Below are 16,128 nucleotides of genomic sequence, written 5' to 3' on the forward strand. Positions count from 1 at the left end.
GGTGGAAAGAAATTTCGATCGTAGCATATTCAACGTGCAATCAACTCAGATTCCAAGGACACCAAGTCCACAGGACCATTAAGTGTGGAGCAAATGCTCTCCACAACTCCTGGTAATGCAGATATAGCTGAGCCGATTTCTTCCTTAGACAAACCAGCATTAACGTGAATCAACAATCTAGGGCCGATGACAGGTAAAGATTCTTGCTCGAAGACAATTCTTGTTCTGTTTATGAGAGCATGCTGCTTTTCAAGAAGTGCATCAATGATTTTTTGCAAAATGTAACACTCGATGTTATAGTGATGATTAAATGGATTCAACTTTCTTGAAGGTTTTCCTGTAGTCAATAACGCAGTGTTGCCGTAAAAGTTGGGCAAGTCTAATTTGGCTTTGAAATCGGAAGTGAACCCCAAATGAATAATTGGACTGCTTGGGTCTGATTTGATTTCAAAAAATTTCGAGCCTTGAAATGCATTAGTTATCTGTTTGTGAGCAAACATAACTTTTTCGTGGAGCGTGGCCATTAACACAGATTCTCCTTTGGAGTTGGAGCTTTCTGTTATTACCTTGATTGCCTCGGAAACAACTTTAGCTGAGTAAGGTGGCAATGAGGCACTGAAAACGTAAGCGTTAGAGTTAATTCTCTGATGGTGAATCATTGGTCTAACACCAGCACAAAATCCACCCGAGGAAGCAAAAGACGTGGCCATAGATCCGATAGTTATGGCAACCTCATCTCTGGAAATCCCATAGTGTTCAGTTATACCCCTTCCAAATGCTCCAAGGGTTCCGATGGACAAAGTCTCGTCCAAGAATAATCTGTACTTATACTTGTTTTTCAAGGCGACAATCCCAGGCAAGTCAGCGACATCGCCTGTGTAGGCGAACAACCCTTCAGTGATTATGAAACGTCTTCTCAAAGGTTTCTGCTTGTTCAACATTGGTTGCAACTCAGCAAGGATTTGCTCGAGGTGTTCCATATCATTGTGATCATACCATTCCACATCACATCTGCTAACAATGACAGCCTTTTGAATTGCCAAGTTCACACCTGAGTCAACAACAGCCAAATCACCACGCTTCAAGAATGCTGGAATAACAGAACCAGCGGTTACAAAGTCTTGTCCATATAAAATTGCCTGTTCTGTGCCCAAGTAATGAGCAAGGTCTTCCTCCAATCTGACATGAACGTCCTGGGTACCATAAAAGTTTGGGGGACCACACGCTCCAACACCTGCGCTCAGAATCACTTGTTTAGCAGCTGCTTTCATGCGGTCGTCACAATTCAAGTTGAGGAAATCAAGACTGGACAAGTTAGAGACGAGTCCTAGTTCCTCTTTCTGCACGAGTTCAATGTGAGCGGAGTTCTGGCCTTTCACATGGTTCTCCGCCGCTCTCCAATGTTCATACTCGGTGACTTCAGCAACCAATGGATCGGGTGTCCATTCCTCTACAAGCTCATCGATTTCCCGCTTAGAGAATTTGACCAATTCCGCCTTGTTTTCTTTCTTTTTGGAGGATAAGAAGTAGTGCAATGCAAACACAAAAAGACTGAACTCAAAAAGCGACCGGATAGGATCATCTTTGTATGAAGACTTGAGATACCTCAAAATTATCAGCCCCCCAGGTACTCTGTCTAGAAGACTAAAGTAGTATCCTATTTGATGGACTATGGATGTCTTGATCAATTCTGCAGCCTGCGGTATGGAATCTGATTCGGTAGGAGACATGGACTTGCAGGAGTTTTGGCAGAATACGTTGTGGAACAATAAAGGTCCAGGATAACAGTCGAAGGAAAACGCGGTGGGGACTTGCGAGAGGAATGGGTTTTCTCGCGGATCGCATAATATTTTCTAGTCTTCCGGTTCTTGATCACGTGCATGGTTCCACCCCTATTGGGTAGCCGAGGTCTGGGCATGTACGTTTGCTAATTTTCTGGCCACTATTTGGGAAGTTTATACTATTCTTTAATACTGAAAGACACTAAAAACTCAAACATGTCTGTACATTCAAGTAGCATTATTCTCCTAGCGTTAAGGAATATATACCCTCGACACACCTTCAACATCACGCCTGCATGTCACGCATCCTTCCATGCCCTTAGAGACCAAGCTCAATCTACAACTTTCGCAGATGCTAAAGCATTTGCACGGCCAAGTGATTATTTCTCTCGGTGAAACCTGGCAAATGACACAAGCAAAGCGTGGATCAATATCCTCATCATCTTCCTCGCCATTTTTATCATCCTCTGTAGGCGGTTTTCTTTTGGAGAGAAGGAGATCCAAAAGCTTTGTAGATTCATCTTGCTGAATCTTCGATGTGTAGGTTTTTTTATACTGTGACCTTGTCATCACCCCTCTTCCCCCAGATTCGTATTCCAAATGCAGACGTAATATCGCTAGATTCTCTTCTTGCAACAACTCTTGCATGCTGTCCGGAGTCATGAGTTCTCCTAATGCATCTGACACGTTCGTGGCTCTTAACACTCGACCCTGAGCTATATCAATCAGCTCTATATCTGATTCGAGATCAGATTCCAGCTCCCCTTCGTAATTGAGAATAAAATCGGGAGAGGTATCTGTCTCTTCCAATTCCTTCTCTTTAAGAATAGCAGCATACTGTTCGGCCAACGTCTCATCTGCAATACCCTCCAAGTTGAAAGTCTCATTCTTGTCTGTTGTATTCTTTGATTCCATCAAGGGGCGAACAAAAGCTGGGGCTTTGTTTTTCTGTAGACTGAGCTCATTTTCTTGCAGCAAAGAAATCTCATCTTGGCTATGACCGAGCTTTTTCTTAAGCCACTGGGGGGTAAACTTGTAAATAGCATACCTGATTGTCAAAGAGTATACTAGCAGCACGAATCGTTCTAAGATCGCTTTGGTGTAAATGCATCTCATTTTAATAGTGCTCAATCTTTTGGATTTGTCAACTGCTAGTTCTGAGTCTTTTATCAAGCCAGGAAATGGTGAGTTCAAAATGTTTGCATATCCCGTCATATTATTTGCCTTGAGAAAAGCAAGGACCTTACCGTCTTGGACCAAATTCGAGCTTGAAGATAGGTTGTCCACTTTGAACTGCGCCTTCACCTTCGCCCATAAGCCTTCTTCTAGCCACGTGCTATTTCCATGGATAATGCCATTATATTCTGTAATGTAACTTGATTTGCCCGCCAGTGACACAGCAAACAATCCAATGTTCATCAATGCAGTAAAGAAATCTTGGGAGGAAGACACATTTAAGTGTTTCTCAAAGAAACCGGAATCGTCATCAGCACTCCATATGTAACTAGCGTAATTTAGATCTTCAATATTTTGCGCTTTAGCCAAGACCGCTAACAAGAAAATTGCTAGGGCAATCATTATTACTGTCAAAACAACGACAATAATGGCAAATGAAAGAATGAACGGTGAAGGGAAGCTAAAAATTGCGCTTGGTGTTGAGACAAAGAACCATATAAATAGTGCGTTCGCTATTGTCAGACCGATCAATCGGTAATTTGGTCTATTAAAGATCCCAATGACTTGATTCCAAATGTTTTCTGCGAGAACAAGAAGACAGGTTAGCAAGATATACTCTGATGGTCTTTTCGCAACCTTTTTGACTCCTAGAGGGAGAAATCCCGAACTCATTTCTTGGCAAGCTACTGAGATCTCAAATAGCGTAGCAGCTCCCGTAATACGGGGCTTGGATCCTGATATGGCGGAACAAAATGTTTCTGTAAAAAGCGAGAAACAGATGCTACAGAAAAATGGCCAGAGCATTGCCGATGTAGGTCCAAATCTCACTTCATCTCTGGGCATACTCATGAACTTCGATGAAACATGTTGCTCTGGGATATACTCGAAGAAACGCGTGGGCACCCATTTTGTTAAGCGGGATATCGTTTCAGGACTGCTCGTTTTCTGTACCACCCATAATGTTGTCAATATGTTCTTTACCTGTACTAACATTAGTCCCAATGACAATAGGCGCATGGAACTGAGAACAATTGATTGCAGAAGAAAGCTATCCAATAGCACACTGATGCGTCTTCTTCGTCTGGAGCTCCTTCCTTGTCTGTGTGTGGAAGCAATTATGGATGTACGGTTCAAGAGTATAGCGATAAAGAATGTAGCGACGCCATACATGGAGCATACGTAGGTCACCATACCCCCGAAGCGATCTATGGAAAAGCCATCTCTCTCAGCTTTCTCGCTCTGTGTCTTGAGAGCCTCCCAGAATGGTTTGAGCTGCTCAAGGAATCCAAGATCAATCTCCTGTGTATCCCCTGAAGCAATCAGTAAAGTCAGGTAGTTCATTGGGGAAAGAAGTTGATGGATAAGGCGCGCATATCTGCAGAGGGCAGATTAGAGCCAAGATAATACGTCTGGAAAAGCATGAACCACTCTCTACTGTCCACCTATACTTTGAAAAAATGAATTGTAACTCTGATGTTCTTTCTGATGTTTGTTGTACCAGACTTTTTTTTTTTCTTCTTCGGCAGAATCTAGGAAGCTGCATGCTACTTTTGAAGTATTTGTAGAGATTTGCAAAAACATTACGAAAGGATGAGTCAGTCAAAAAAATATCTAGTTGCGAAAAAAAAAGGAAAACGGAATACAAATTCATCACAGGCTCAATCCCGTAAGGCAATCGATTAATACAAACTAAAGCATCACTGTACTGCTGTTGCCGTATCTGCTCATCAAAACTTTGTAGTTCCAGGAATGAGAATCGTCCAATGCACTGCATACAAACGCCAGCACTAGTCCAACTTCCCATGATATTTTGTGGGTAATCCAGGAGCGTTGAGGAGTATTGTGGAGTATTGAGACATATATATGTGCATTGATACTTGTTCCACTCTATAGTTGGTTGGGAAGGTCACACCTTTTATTTTTTCAAGGATATATAAGATCATTTGTTTATCATCCCCATCCGTTATATCAATAATAACTAAACGTTACTGATCTCAAATATCCAACCCATTCGCCTCATTTAAGGATACTCGTCCTAGCTTCTTCTTTGAGAGCCTTCAGTGGATATATCTCTGATCTACTAGCAATATGGAAGGGTGTGCACATAGTCGAGCCTACTGCACTTACCACTAAGAATGATGAGCTTCATCTCAAGGCCACACATTTTGGAACATTCGACACTACTGGAAATGCCTCCAAAACTACCTCCTCCACCGCCTCCTCCTAAAGGCAATCGCTCAGATGGAAGAAGAGGACCTCCCCCACCACCTCCGCCTCCTAATGCAAGGATACCTCCTCCGAATGGGAGGCATGTTGCAATGCCAGTAAGAGTCCCACCACCACCTCCGCCACCGCAGAATGGCATTCAGCGGCCAGCAAAAATGATGAAGACAGAAAGCTCCAAAAAATCAGATGAAGAAGAGAAGCTGGATACAAGGGCGAAAATGACCACCCAGCAGCATTTAGACAGTTCGTTTGTAAATGCAAAACTGGGCAAACAGAATCGGGGATTGGTCCAGCCCATAAAGACAGAACTACCTCCAGAGCATTTGAGAAAAATTATGATCAACCATGGTGATCTCTCATCGAACAAGGTAGCTTCGGACAAGAGATCACACTTGGGTTCTTTAAAATACATGCCACATGCGATATTAAAGCTTCTTGAGAACATGCCGCAACCATGGGAAGCATCCAGGGAAGTGAAAGTGCTATATCACATCACAGGTGCCATCACTTTTGTTAATGAAATCCCTCGAGTAATCGAGCCAGTATACACTGCCCAATGGGCTACCATGTGGATAATGATGCGCAGAGAGAAACGGGATCGGAAACACTTCAAGCGAATGCGCTTTCCTCCTTTCGATGACGAGGAACCTCCTATAGACTGGATGGAAAACATAGAAGACGTTACGCCCCCAGAACCCATACAGCCTGATTTGGAAGAAGATCCTCGTTTTAGCCAGATAGATTGGATTTTCGACGATAAACCTTTCATCGAAGACAGAAATGTGGTCAATGGCGATTCTTACAAGAGTTGGAATTTGGATGTAGCTACTATGGCAACGCTCTATAAGCTAGCCCAGCCGTTACTTCCTCATGTGACCGATGCGAACTACTACTACTTGTTTAACAAGGAGGCATTCTTCACAGCTAAAAGCTTGAATATGGTGGTCCCTGGTGGACCAAAATTTGAGCCTCTTTTCAAAATCGATCGAGACAAGGAGGACTACACGGAATTCAACTCCTTGGATCGCATCATATTCAGAGTACCGATAAGAACAGAATATCGAATTGCTTATCCGCACTTGTATAATTCATTTGTTAAAAATGTCCATCCCTGCTGGTTCCATGATCCAATAAACAATTTTGTGGTTCACCGTGACGATGAGGCATCTGATTCTGCATTTTTATTCTGCGAAGAATACAACCCAATAATTCCTCACAAATTTTCAACTACAAAGGCAGAATCTGAGCTCTTAGATTTTGATATCAACGAGATCAACGGTAATATAAATCTATCTCCTTTTATGGCCACAGACAATGAGGGTGAAGAGTTACGTATCGAACCGGATAATGCAAAAGCTGCACTTGATTTATGGTGGGCACCATATCCTTTCAACCGTCGCTCAGGAAAAACAATCAGGGCGCAAGATGTCGCGCTTGTGAAATCATGGTACAAGGAGAGACCACCTTCGAATGTTCCAACTAAAGTGCGTGTATCATATCAGAAGCTATTGAAAACTTACGTTTTGAATGAACTCAAAAACCCACCTGGGTCAAAGAGTGGTTCAAAAGCAGCAAACCAAAAGAAAGTTCATCTTCTCAAGAGTTTGAAAGCGACAAAATATTTCCAGCAGACAACCATTGATTGGGTTGAGGCCGGTTTACAAATATGTCGTCAAGGTCATAACATGCTAAATCTTTTACTTCATAAACGTGGGTTAACATACCTCCATCTCGATTACAATTTCAACTTGAAACCAACAAAGACCTTGTCTACCAAAGAAAGGAAGAAATCTCGCTTTGGTAACGCATTCCATATGATACGAGAGCTATTGCGCATTATTAAAATCATTGTCGATTCTCATGTTCAGTTTCGTATAGGTAACATCGATGCGTTTCAGCTAGCAGACGGCATTTACTATATTTTGAATCATTTGGGGCAGTTGACAGGAATTTATCGCTATAAGTATAAAGTTATGCACCAAATTCGAGCATGCAAAGACCTCAAACATGTTGTTTACTCGAATTTCAATAACAAGATAGGTAAGGGACCTGGTTGTGGGTTTTGGCAGCCAGCCTGGAGAGTTTGGTTGTCGTTTATTCGAGGACTAATCCCATTACTTGAACGGTGGCTAGGAAACCTTTTAGCAAGACAATTTGAGGGCAGAAGGAGTAATGATGTCGTCAAAACAGTCACAAAACAAAGAATTGACTCATATTATGATCTCGAACTACGTGCTCAAGTTATGCATGATATCTTAGACATGATTCCAGAAGGGTTGAAACAAAGCAAGTCTGCTTTAATTTTGCAACATTTAAGTGAAGCATGGCGGTGCTGGAAAGCCAATATTCCATGGAAGGTGCCCGGATTACCCAAGCCAATCGAAGATATCATTGAGCACTACATTAAAGCGAAAGCGGATGGATGGATTGCGATCGCCCATTACAACCGTGAGAGAATCAGACGTGGAGCTACGGTCGAAAAAACTGTTGTAAAAAAGAATTTGGGAAGACTCACCAGATTATGGATCAAGAATGAACAAGAACGGCAGAACAACTTTGCCAAAGAGGGTCCTTACGTTTCGCCCGATCAAGCTGTTATTATTTTCCAGACCATGGTGAATTGGCTTGAGAGCAGAAAGTTCAACCCAATACCCTTTCCTCCGATATCATACAAACATGATACAAAGCTCTTGGTTTTAGCGTTGGAGAACTTGAAGGAAAGCTACAACGCTAATGCTAGGTTGAATTCTGCACAAAGGGAAGAGCTTGCATTGATAGAACAAGCTTACGACAATCCGAACGAATGTTTGGCAAGAATTAAGAAATACTTGCTTACTCAAAGAATTTTCAAAGAGGTTGGTTTGGAAATGATGGATCACTATGATCATCTTGTACCGACTTATGCCATTGATCCCCTTGAAAAAATAACAGATGCTTATTTAGATCAATATTTATGGTATGAGGCAGAGAAGCGACTGCTCTTTCCAAATTGGGTAAAGCCGTCAGATGATGAAATCCCTCCCTTGCTTGTCTACAAGTGGTGCCAAGGTGTGAACAATTTGGAAGATGTTTGGAGCACTTCAAGGGGCGAAAGCAATGTGATGCTTCAAACATCTTTGAGCAGAGTGGCAGAAAATATTGACTTTACAATGCTTAATAGGCTCCTTCGATTGATTACAGATCCAAACATTGCTGACTATATTACTTCAAAGAACAATGTCTCGCTCTCATATAAGGATATGAATCATGTGAATCAGTTTGGTTTGATCAGAGGTCTTCAATTTGGTTCTTTCATTTATCAGTACTATTGTTTGGCAATTGACTTATTGATCCTAGGATTGGATCGTGCCACCGAGCTAGCTGGTCCCGTGCAGCAACCAAATCCCTTCCTTCACTTTAAAGATGCGAAGACTGAAACGGCTAATCCCATCAGGCTTTACTGCAGATATCTTGACAAAGTTTACATTTTCTTCAGGTTCAATAAGGAAGACGCGGATGGCTTGGTGCAAGATTTTTTAAGGGAAAACCCGGACCCAAATTTTGAGAATGTCGTTGGCTACAACAATCATAAATGTTGGCCTAAGGACTCGAGAATGAAACTCATGAGGTCAGATGTCAATTTGGGTAAGGCAACGTTTTGGGAGATTTCTGGCAGGGTTCCAAGCTCGATCACGAAGATGGAATGGGAGAACACATATGCTTCTGTGTACTCTCCCGAAAATCCTAACCTTTTATTCTCCATGTGCGGTTTTGAAGTTAGAATTTTGCCAAAGTGCCGTATGTCTGAAGATTCTTCTTCACAAGAAGGTGTATGGGATCTTGTTAATCAAAGTACAAAGGAAAAAACAGCGAAGGCTTACTTACAAGTCTCAAGGGAAGAGGTTGATAAATTTCAGAATAGAATCAGACAAATATTGATGTCTTCGGGTTCAGCTACATTTACTAAAGTGGCAGCAAAGTGGAATACGGCTTTGATATCACTTTTTGCATATTTCAGAGAAGCCACGGTTGCTACTGAATCTTTGCTTGATATTCTTGTCAAGTGTGAGACAAAGATACAAAATAGAGTCAAAATGGGTCTCAATTCGAAAATGCCTTCTCGATTCCCTCCCGCCGTATTCTACACACCAAAAGAACTTGGGGGCTTGGGAATGCTTAGCGCATCTCATATTTTAATCCCAACGTCGGATTTGAAGTGGTCAAAACAGACTGATACAGGAATAACTCATTTCAGAGCCGGAATGACACACCAAGAAGAAAGGTTGATTCCAACGATATTTCGGTATATTACGACTTGGGAAAATGAATTTTTGGATTCTCAAAGGGTTTGGGCAGAGTATGCAATTAAACGTCAAGAAGCTGCTGAACAGAGCCGTCGACTTACATTCGAGGACATGGAAAGCAGTTGGGATAGAGGTCTTCCTAGAATAAGCACACTATTCCAAAAAGACAGACAGACCTTAGCATACGATAAGGGCCATAGAGTTAGGCGTGAGTTCAAGCAGTTCAGTTTAGCAAGGTACAATCCATTTTGGTGGACTAATAACCATCATGATGGAAAATTATGGAACCTATCTGCCTATAGAACAGACGTGATTCAAGCTTTAGGAGGTATCGAAACCATTCTTGAGCATACTTTGTTTAAAGGCACCGGTTTTGACTCTTGGGAAGGATTATTCTGGGAAAAAGCATCTGGCTTCGAGGACTCTTTGAAATTCAAAAAATTGACAAATGCCCAACGTTCGGGTTTGAGTCAGATCCCTAATCGTCGTTTCACTCTATGGTGGTCACCTACTATCAATAGAGCAAATGTCTATGTTGGTTTCTTGGTTCAACTTGATCTAACAGGAATTTTCCTTCACGGTAAAATTCCAACTTTGAAAATTTCATTGATTCAAATATTCAGAGCACATTTGTGGCAAAAGATACACGAAAGCTTGGTCCAAGATATTTGCCAAGTTTTAGATAAAGAGTTGGAAGTCTTACACATTGACACCGTGGAGAAACAAGCAATCCACCCTAGAAAATCATACAAAATGAACTCGTCCTGCGCTGATATTGTCCTAACAAGCACATACAAATGGAACGTCTCTCGACCCTCTCTTCTTAATGACAGGAATGATTCGATGGACAGTGCTACAGCAACTAAATATTGGATTGATGTGCAATTGAGATATGGAGACTATGATTCTCATGATATCTCCAGATATACAAGAGCGAAATTCTTGGACTACACAACTGACAGCGTAAGTGCTTACCCGTCACCAACAGGTGCAATGGTAGGTGTTGATCTTGCTTACAATGTTTACGATGTTTATGGGAATTGGTTCAGTGGTTTCAAGCCTTTAATGCAAAATGCTATGAAGGAGATTATGAAAGCTAACCCCGCCTTACATGTGCTTCGCGAACGTATTAGAAAAGGTCTCCAATTGTATCAATCTCAACCTCAAGTGGCCCTATTGAACTCGTCCAATTATGCAGAGTTATTCAATGATGAAACTCAGCTTTTTATCGATGATACCAATGTTTACAGAGTGACGGTCCATCGGACATTTGAAGGTAACTTGACAACAAAACCCATTAATGGTGCTGTGTTCATGTTGAATCCGAAATCGGGCCAGTTATTTTTGAAGATCATCCATACACTGGTTTGGGCAGGCCAGAAGCGTTTAGGCCAGTTAGCCAAATGGAAAACGGCAGAAGAGGTAGCAGCGTTGGTACGCTCGCTACCAAGGGAAGAACAGCCAAAGCAATTAATCGCTACGAGAAAAGGAGTTATCGATCCTCTTGAAGTGCATATGCTCGATTTCCCAAATATTGCAATCCGTTCCTCAGAACTTCATTTGCCTTTTGCATCCGCGTTGAAAATTGATAAACTTGGAGACGTAGTGTTGAAGGCAGGGGAACCACAGATGATGCTTTTCAACTTCTATGATGATTGGTTAACGAGCATTTCTTCGTATACAGCATTTTCGCGTGTGATCTTAATTCTTAGGGCGTTGGGAATCAGCCAAGAGAGAACAAACATGATTCTTCGCCCAGATGCCAGCGTCATTACACAAAGTCATCACATCTGGCCAACATTGACTGACGAACAATGGATAGATGTCGAGACTCAACTCCGAGACTTGATCCTAAACGACTACGCAAAGAAGAATAATGTGAATGTCCAATCATTAACGCAATCTGAAATTAGAGATTTGATCCTTGGACAAGAGATTAGGGCTCCATCCGCAAAGCGACAACAAATTGCGGACATCGAAGCTAATAAGAAGGATGATAATGGAATTGCGAATGCACAAGAGCAATTAACTGCTTTAAAGACTACTACTCACAATGTTCATGGTGAAGAAATAACAACGATCACTACTACGAATTATGAACAGCTGAATTTCAGCTCCAAAAACGAATGGAGAAACCGTGCTATTGCAGCCAATAATTTGCACTTAAGAACCAAGAATATCTTTGTTTCATCGGAAGATTTCGTGGATGATGATAGCATCACTTACATCATGCCGAGAAACATACTTAAAAAGTTTGTTCAGATTTCTGATGTAAGGACCCAAATTGGTGCCTATATATATGGAACATCACCAGAGGACAACATTCAGATCAAAGAGGTAAAAGCTATAGTCTTGGTCCCTCAACTCGGTAACTCACACTCGATTCAATTTCCATCAAAACTTTTCAACAAGAGTAACAACGAATATCTTTCAAACCTTGAACTTTTAGGATGGATTCATACACAAAACAATGATTTGAACATGTTGAGTCCAATTGATGTCACAACGATGTCGAATTTCCATAAGAATAACGAAGACTTATGGAATAGGAACCTCGTGGGGATGACTGTGTCATTCACGCCAGGATCAGTTACGTTAGCAGCTTACAGTCTTAATGATGAAGGTTACCAATGGGGCTATACAAACAAAGACATGATTTCCAATGCGCCTCAGGGATTCAGCCCCACATTCAGCAAAAAGGAACAACTAATTCTTTCCGATAAAATCGTGGGTACCTTTTTGGTCCCAGATGATGGACTCTGGAACTACTCTTTCATTGGACCAGTTTGGGACCCTAACGGCTCATTCGACTTGAAGATTGATATTCCTATCTCCTTTTACGATCAATCACATCGCCCACTTCATTTCACAACTTTCAGTGAGATTGAAGGAAACGAATTGGAAGCCACACAAGAAGACAATTTTGCATAGTACATTAATAGAACCCGCTCTATAATACATATATCTATACATACTCTGAGTATTACCAGTGGCGTACCGAAATGATGTGATCCTCGATGGCAACGAGTAATTTTCTTAAGTCTGTCCTAGAAATATTTTCCTTCAACAAAAGAAGTTCAAGAGAATTTCTTCCATTCATATACTTCAAGACCTTGAAAAATATCGATGTCAATTCCGAAGACAAGTGGCATTCATCATGGATAATTCTGTTTATCCATCGCCTTTCAATGCTGGACGCACGGCCAGGATCAACCAAAATAGTATCTTCGTCGTCTTCCATTATTATGTCGGGACTTTCTCCAGACCATTCAAATCTTCTCTGTATGTTGTCTATTTCTTCATCGATAGAACCCGAGAGTTTTTGCTGGCTAGCGCTTTCCACTTTTTTAGAAGAGTTGTCAACAGTGACATGATTACCGACTTTATTGTCGGAAGCCGGTGGTTCCTTATATTCAGTGTCTTTGTTGCGCTTAGTCCCATTTCCAAGCTCATTTTCCATATCCTCTTCTACTCTCATTTTAATTTTTCGTGAGACCTTGAGCCAAATGTAAGTGTGTAATTGGGTCACATATCCATATCGAATTAACCAACCAAGAGCCATCAAATACGTTTCTTTATGATCTCTTGAAGGAATTATAGAAGCGAATTGTCTAGGCTTCTTCGATCTCGTTGACAACAATTTCAAAAATACAGGCAATGATGGCACTGCAGTGAAGTCTCGCTTGAACTTGGCAATGTCTGATTGCAAGTTCGTTGTCAATGGTGCCATTGGAGAAACAATGTAAATTGATCTTGAATTCAAAGGAGGAATTGCACGAGCCTTTCTCCAGTAAATTAAATGTAATGCGAACAGCTTGACTTCGCCTAAGCTAATTGCTGACTTTGAATCGGAAGCGTAACTAAGTCTATCAGCCACCTTCACAAGGGAATCCACAGGTCTCAACAGTCTCACAAAAGTAGCAAGTCCAGATTGCTGCTCAACCTTCATATCACGTATGATAGCTTCAGGGTCATCTAGTAGAAGCAAAGAAAAATAAATCACATCATTCGCGTTGGATTTGTCCTCTTGATCGAGACTATCATTAGAGTCCTCAAACTCATCACCTCCGTCTGCACTTTTGCCGCCAAGTAATATGTTCATCAAGTTGTTAGCTCTATATCTGGTTGTCTCACCCACGCTGACCAACCCCGTCTTTCCAAACTGATTTACAGCAGATGTTAAATAGGATCCAGGAATGAAGGGAACTGTCATTTCTGGTAAAGAGTGAAATTCCAATTTTATCGGGATTTGAAACGAGCGTAGTTTGTTATTAATCAATAAATTAGCCACCTTGGAAGAGGAGATGGCCTCGTAACAATCAGCCATAAGTTTGCATAAAGATGATTTAGAGAGTAGAAAGTTAGACAAGGTAGTCATCAGTGGATTATTTTGGCTTTCAGTACGCCATTCTTCTTTCAAGCGTGATATGTTGCGAACTTGATTCCAGACGTAGTCATGTCTCAGTTGCTCAGATCTGAGGACTAAAGCTATCTTGGAAGTGATATAATAAAACATCTCATCTATTCTGTAATCACGCTCAATTTCCAGCGGATTCATTACGAATACCATGTGAAACATATGCATAGAGCTTTTGGAATCATTATCATCAGAGCCACTATCGTAACCATTTCCTTGATGCTCTTGATTCAGCTTTGCTTTCTGTTTCTTTGATCTCCAGGACCCGTTACTGAAAACATGAATTGGTAATCCTAAGAAAACAACCCGCTCTAATGTTAGCTCAAATCTTTTGTTGCACAAGTCCTTGGGTGGACAAAGCATTTCGCACAAATGTTCTGGTTCAAACCCCAATATCTGCTTCGAGGTTGGTTCATTTGATGTTGAAAAGGCTGATACGGTACTCGTATCACCCGATGTAGGTGCAGAATTCAGTAAGCTCTGGGATGTTTTGGAATTGGAGACCTTTGGTCTTGAAGACTTCTTTTTTTCTTGTCCTCTGATGTGTCTCTGAGCATCAAGAAAAGAAGTTATATCCTTCTTAGTTCCCAAATAATACTCTCTATGATTGACATCCCATGCATTCGGCGACTCCTTTTCCTGAATCGACTCCTCGAAATCGAAGTCTTCGTCATCAAAATCTTCATCCGACTCCTCGGCTCCGGCCGACTGTAGTGTGACATTCGATAGTTCGGGTGGATAATGGAAAACAAAATGGGGTCCATTATGGTTTGACACAACAAAGAATATACCCATTAGACTGGGACAGGGTAGATTGTATGACATGATGTGAAATGTATGTGTGGATGAGTATTTTGGTGGGGTAAATGTATGTACTAATAGCGCGAACAATCTTAGTGAACGCAACGAAATTGTGTAGACTACAGTAAATACCTGAGAAAATAAGTAATAATTCATGGCTACCTAAAACTTGTGCTTTATTTCCTTGTTAGCTAATTGCACGAATCTTTGTTGTGGAATACCCTGGATCCATCTATTGAAGCCCTGGATGAGCTCCTTGGAATTGGCGTTGTTGACTAAGTGATCTCTGTTGGACTTGAGAAGCTGTTTGTTTTGGAAAATTGATGGCTCATACAAGCCCTCCAATTTAGTGGAAATTTCCTTGTATACTTCTTCATTGAACTGCTCCGTGGTGAGACCCTTGCCCGTGAATACTTTATTGAAGAATCCAACTTTATTCAAGTCGTCCCCTGGAATGGGTTTAGAGAGGAGCAAGGCCTCAGAAGCCTTGGACCACCCGAGACGGAAAAACAATGTTGCGGAAGAAGACCCTTCGGCTACCAATCCCAAATTGGCGAATGGAGTCAATACGTATACCTTTTCTTCATCAATGCAGTAAATCAAGTCACATAACGCCACCAATGCCGCCGACAAACCAATCACGGGACCATTGAGTGCAGCAACCAACACCTTTTTGTGGTTGTTGAACAAATCCACGAGATAAGCGTTTCTACCGACAAAGTTCTTGAACCAAAAATCATGGGAGAAAATCTCAGAAGGATCATCAAACTCAGAAAGGCCCAGAATATTAGCACCAGCACTGAAGTATCTGCCTGTCGATTGAATAATTGTGGCCACTGTACCGTCTTCTTCATCTGCCTGGGCTACCAATTTCGCCAATTGAAGATAGTTGTCGCCAGTCATTGCATTTAACTTTTTTGGCAAGTTCAAGGTGATCACAGTCACCTTTCCCTTAACCTCATACAAAATATCCTCACTGTCTGACATTTTTTCCGTCTTAGTAGCCTTAAATCATGGCTTCCCCTGTCGTTTTATAGGAATAGCCTAGTGCAGGTCCACACACCGTATTGCGGAGAAAAATGGTAATCGGAGCCGCGGTTGCCCCCGACTGTGTGCCATGTGGAAACAAATTCTGGAGCCATTTCATGCTGGATGCCGCGCCCCATTTTAATAGCTAGAATGGCGCTTAAGCGTCTGTAGAAATCGGGACAGTCCGTTATTTGGACAAAATCGAGTCTGGACAGCGTGCGTTGGTCTGGACTAGATGCACTGTTCGCAAAGTAGGTTTTACACGATAGGAGCCCTTAAAAGGGAATGCTTAACATAGTATGCTCAAGATGTTTCTTAGTGCTTTACAACCGGCTACACATTAGGGCGACGCTGTATTATTTGCATTTCCTCAATGCGTCCATGGACTCTAGACCATTGAACACGCTTGAAGGTG

General features: G+C 41.6%; 5 protein-coding genes across 5 annotated transcripts; 1 reads left to right on the plus strand and 4 right to left on the minus strand. All coding sequences in view use genetic code 12, as the record gives it.

Annotated features, from left to right (window-relative positions):
- Window positions 1–29: 29 nt before the first annotated feature.
- Window positions 30–1,730, minus strand: FOB63_000949 (serine C-palmitoyltransferase; the record flags this gene model as incomplete). Its single annotated transcript, XM_002619803.1, has 1 exon — window positions 30–1,730. The coding sequence occupies one exon, from the start codon at window positions 1,728–1,730 to the stop codon at window positions 30–32; it is 1,701 nt and encodes a 566-aa protein (XP_002619849.1).
- Window positions 1,731–2,033: 303 nt separating this feature from the next.
- On the minus strand, window positions 2,034–4,298 carry FOB63_000950 (putative ubiquitin-protein ligase; the record flags this gene model as incomplete). Its single annotated transcript, XM_002619804.2, has 1 exon — window positions 2,034–4,298. One exon carries the CDS (start codon window positions 4,296–4,298, stop codon window positions 2,034–2,036), a length of 2,265 nt encoding a protein of 754 aa, XP_002619850.2.
- A 794-nt stretch (window positions 4,299–5,092) lies between these two features.
- On the plus strand, window positions 5,093–12,397 carry PRP8 (U4/U6-U5 snRNP complex subunit; the record flags this gene model as incomplete). Its single annotated transcript, XM_002619805.2, has 1 exon — window positions 5,093–12,397. One exon carries the CDS (start codon window positions 5,093–5,095, stop codon window positions 12,395–12,397), a length of 7,305 nt encoding a protein of 2,434 aa, XP_002619851.2.
- A 52-nt stretch (window positions 12,398–12,449) lies between these two features.
- Window positions 12,450–14,708, minus strand: FOB63_000952 (uncharacterized protein; the record flags this gene model as incomplete). Its single annotated transcript, XM_002619806.2, has 1 exon — window positions 12,450–14,708. The coding sequence occupies one exon, from the start codon at window positions 14,706–14,708 to the stop codon at window positions 12,450–12,452; it is 2,259 nt and encodes a 752-aa protein (XP_002619852.2).
- A 138-nt stretch (window positions 14,709–14,846) lies between these two features.
- ECI1 (dodecenoyl-CoA isomerase) lies at window positions 14,847–15,671 on the minus strand (the record flags this gene model as incomplete). Its single annotated transcript, XM_002619807.2, has 1 exon — window positions 14,847–15,671. One exon carries the CDS (start codon window positions 15,669–15,671, stop codon window positions 14,847–14,849), a length of 825 nt encoding a protein of 274 aa, XP_002619853.1.
- Between the last annotated feature and the right edge of the window lie 457 nt (window positions 15,672–16,128).

This window comes from Clavispora lusitaniae, assembly GCF_014636115.1.
Source record: "Clavispora lusitaniae strain FDAARGOS_655 chromosome Unknown tig00000003_pilon, whole genome shotgun sequence".
Classification (NCBI taxonomy): Eukaryota; Fungi; Ascomycota; class Pichiomycetes; order Serinales; family Metschnikowiaceae; genus Clavispora; species Clavispora lusitaniae.